This window comes from Kryptolebias marmoratus, linkage group LG8 (genome assembly GCF_001649575.2).
Source record: "Kryptolebias marmoratus isolate JLee-2015 linkage group LG8, ASM164957v2, whole genome shotgun sequence".
NCBI lineage: Eukaryota > Metazoa > Chordata > Actinopteri > Cyprinodontiformes > Rivulidae > Kryptolebias > Kryptolebias marmoratus.
In genome coordinates this window covers 28915133-28919378 of record NC_051437.1, presented here as the reverse complement: position 1 = coordinate 28919378, position 4246 = coordinate 28915133, and the positions used below count along the sequence as shown (strand labels likewise).

General features: G+C 45.6%; 1 protein-coding gene across 1 annotated transcript in view; it reads left to right on the top strand.

Annotated features, from left to right (window-relative positions):
* Positions 1-4246, top strand: part of LOC108228618 (DENN domain-containing protein 2D) — a gene marked incomplete in the record, with an annotated part of 28690 nt that overhangs the window by 11582 nt on the left and 12862 nt on the right. Inside the window, 2 exon segments of the mRNA XM_037976855.1 lie at positions 3028-3078; positions 4081-4173. Of these exon segments, the coding sequence (XP_037832783.1) occupies positions 3028-3078; positions 4081-4173 (144 nt within the window).

The following is a 4246-nucleotide window of genomic DNA, read 5'->3' as shown; positions in this document are numbered from 1 at the left end:
ACATTGAGTTTGGCTGCAGCTGCACACAGTTGCAGCGCCTCCTACAGGAAACTGGTGGAGCTACGCAGAGAACCACGCCGTTCAGAAGCCTTGTTTGGATTCATGTTTTTATAAAACACTGAGGTCCGGACCTCGGCTGCGGCTCTGCCTCCACCTCAGTGTAGACACTGAGCTGAAACCTGGTGGTCGTAGCTGAGAGTCCTCCCTGACCCGTCAGGCTGGAACTCGGTCCACTTCCTGTCGATGCTCTGCGAGCGGCGGGTGGAGTTGTGAAAGCGGAGGAGCGGCTCGTTGCGACAGCGAGCAAACACCTGCTGCTGCCAGGAGGCCGGAGTTCAAACTCAGGAAAGACTTATCAGCAACAGAAAGCCCCTGAAACACAGGGAGGGGGGACAACGTGAAACCTGGAGGACTTTTTCTTCTTTTAGTTTCTCTCCTGAGGGCTTCGGATGTTGTTTCTCTTTCTGTTTCTGTTCTGTTTGCTTCGATGAGCTGATCAGAAGCAGTTTGAGTTCAGTATTTCAGGCCTGATATGATTCAGGAGGACTTCCTGTATCGTGACCTTTGGATCATCTCCTCCTTCTCGGCTCAAACCTGTTTGGGTTAAATCTGTCCTCAGGTTGTTTACCGACTGTAACCAATAATTGTCCACATTAAGCTTCTAAAAACATCAAAAGAAGTTTATTTTTCTTCTCAGATTTAAAAGTGCAGCTAAAGCCAACGGGTCACATGACCGACGAGCCCGAAGCTTTCACTGAGCGGAGCTGAAGGTTCCAGAAGGACTTTTAATTTGACGACACCGAGGTCTGTTAACTTCCTGTTTGTGATCAAGATTGACTGCAGCCGGTACTTTGTCTTCGTCAGCATAAAAAGTTTTCACTCAGAACGATGGGAGAGTCTCCTGAGGACATGAACTGAAGACTACTGGGACACCAGAGTCCCTGTCCACCATAATCTCTGTCCACTAGAGTCCCTGTCCACTAGAGTCTCTGTCCACCGGAGTCCCTGTCCGCCAGAGTCACTGTCCTCTAGAATCTCTGTCCTCTAGAGTCTTTTTTCACTGGAGTCCCTGTCCTCTAGAGTCCCTGTCCACTGGAGTCCCTATCCTCTAGAGTCCCTGTCCACCAAAGTCCCTGTCCTCTAGTCCCTGTCCTCAAGAGTCCCTGTCCACCAGAGTCACTGTCCACTAGAGTCTCTGTCCACCAGAGTCTCTGTCCTCTAGAGTCCCTGTCCACTGGAGTCCCTGTCCTCTAGAGTTTCTGTCCCCCAGAGTCCCTGTCCACCAGAGTCCCTGTCCGCCAGTGTCTCCGTCCCCCAGTGGCTCTGTCCCCCAGTGTCTCTGTCCACAGTGAAGACAGTTTTAGATCACCATGGACAGAGAGGACAGAGAAAGAAGCTCCAGAACCTTCAAGCTGGACAGAAACCTGCAGCTGTCCACGTGGACAGGACAAATGTCTCCTGGAGAAAGGTTTGATGGTCCGGCGAGACAAAGACCGATCTGTTTGGACACAAAGACAAGAAGGACGTTTGGAGGAGTCAAACTGAGGCTTTCAGGGAAGACGAGTCCAGGAGACACCTGCTGAGGGACGTTTAACCAGATGTTAGTGGATTTAAATTTAAACTTGTGCTCCAGTTGTCCTCCTCTCTGGAAGACGGTGCAGCTGAATCTGACGGTCCTGCGTCTTTAAGGCCCGGTTGTTTTATTGTCGGGTGGCCCCTGAAGGCAGCGGCGTCTCTGCGTGTCCCTTCAAGCCTGTGAGAAACCAGAGAAACCAGCTTTATTTACCTGTGAGCTGTTTGAAAAGCAGCAGATCCTGTTTCTTTTCAAAAAAACGTGGTTTCCCACGTCACCTGAATGCAACACGAGGAGGAAATTCTTTCCTTGGAGCCTGAAGTAAACAGATGATTCAGCCGCTCAGACGATTAATGGTAAAGAATCTGTGTTAAAGATGGCCGCCGGGGCACATTGGACCTGAGGACAACCTGAGATTCTCCTCGTTTCTTCTTTTATTTTCATTCTAAAGGAGTAAATGTTGTAAACTCTGACTTTTAAATCATTCAGGCATAAAAAAGAAACGTACAACATTACAACAAACAGCTAATATTTATAAGTTTTATGTTTTTTCGCCTCCAGCTGTCTGGTGCAGAAACATTTCGTTCCCTTCTTTTAGTTCACAAATAAAACAGGCGAAGCTGTCAGCTGAAAACGTTGACTTTGTTGAACGTTTCAGACGTGACTTTCAGATTCTGCTCGCCGTCTGAGGTCGGCCACTTCTTCTTTTGTCCTCCACTTGTTCAGTTTCCTCAATTTAAAGCTCTCAGTGTGCAGCGAGCACCAGAGCTGGTCTGAAACGGACCGGAGAAATGTTGATCCTTAGTTACAAGACGGTCCGGAAAATATGAAGAAATCTAAGCTCAGATTAGCAAAACTGTAACTAAAATTAGCTAAAATCAGCTGAAAGCTAAAGATTAAAATCAGTAAAAGCTGAAAGGAGCCTAAGAAGGCGATAAAAGAGCAAATAAGAGAAAAGTAAGCTAAAGGAACCATTGTGTAAAAAACATTTAATGACTCTGTTCCTGATCAAACCCTGACTGAATTAAAGAGGAGTGGTCAACGAGTGGAGACTCCTCCCATCGGCTCATCGGCTCTTCAACCGCTTCGGTTTTCATCGTTTCAGCGTCTGTTGTTGTCGTCGTACCTGAGGGGGGAGGGGGGGGTTCAGAAGGCCAAACTTAATTAAATCGAGCCTCTGCTCGTTTAACGAGTTGCCATGGGAACAGAGTTCTCCAAACAAGGCTGATCCTGCTCAGATTAGATCTGATGTTTACCATCAGGAAGACCTGCAGAAGAATTTCAAAATAAAACCTGTATTTATGGCTGGTTATTTGAACGTCGTGTCATCGTGTTGTGTTTACTGCAAACCTGAAGCAGCTCGATTGTTTTCTGCTGTCTTATAATTCAGTTTAACTCGGTTTAAATGTGAAATAAAAGAAGCTGACTGACTCCGGATTGTTTGTGTCGTCCAGGTGAGCCGCCCAAAGACAACATCGTCATCTCTGGAGCCCCGAGGAAACTCAGTGAGTTTATCACGTCTTCCTTACAACAAGAAGAAGAAGAACTGCGGTTTTTATTGGGGTTTGAATAAAACTGTGTTCAGCAGAAAGACAGGAGAGCTGATTTTAAATGATTACATTTCTTACATAAAAACAGACCAACAGAGTCAGAACAGAGAAAATCAAACCCCGAAATAATCTGTTAACTCAAACAATTCAAGCTTATTTATAAACTTAATTAAAGCAGCTCATGAATAAAGTTCAAAATATTCTGTAGAATCATTAAGTCGAGTTAAAACTCAGATTTGCATGTGTAAATAAAGGTACGTATAATAGTAACGGTTTGGTACGAGTTCAGGACAGTTAATGGTTAATAGTCCTCCTAGAAGCGAAACCAGAAAAACCTCCTCGTTAGCAGAGAAGCTTGTTAGCAGAGAAGCTCGTTAGCAAAGAAGCTCGTTAGCGGGTTTAAAACTAAAACCTCCCATCATTTTATCGTTTCCATTAAATCAGAACTACAAACACCGTTTAACAGTGTTTATTTTAACACCTGAGGGTGTTTCAAACCTTCAAATTATGGACCTTTTTGCTTTCCGTACAAAAAGGCAAATATTGACCCATTTGGCTTTCCATACTTGGACGTCTTGATGATAAACAGACAGATCTTTAATCTTTAATCTCATTTTAACTAGTTTTTGTCTGGTTTCCTGTACTCGGCAGTTCGGTGTGAATACACCTAAAAGTAAACCCTTAATATATAAATATTTATACCTTTGAGTGCATTTAACTTCCTCTGTTATTCAGTGAGATTTATGAGGATGTGCAGGACTTTTAGTTTTCTGTTTTAAAGGAAGTCTGTGAGGCGATTTTCTGCAGCCTCCAATTAAGAGAAAAGCTTTGAATCTGCTGCTGTCAGACTGGAGCGAAGCTGACAGTCGTTCTCTGCGAGCTGCAGAACGTTCCGACCGCAGCGGAAGTTTGCTGCAGCAGCTTCGTGGTTTCAGCTCTGTCTGTTTCCTCTGCCAGGTGTGACGCCGCCAGGTGAAGATGAAGAGCGGCAGGGAGCCTTCAGGAGGTTCAGCGCGCTGCTGCCGTCCCTCCGCAAAGGCAGGAAAGACAGTGAGTCTCACCAGGTGTCCTAACCTGGACCTTCTGTTTGGGTCCTGTTTGGAGCTCTAAACCCGGTCCTGTT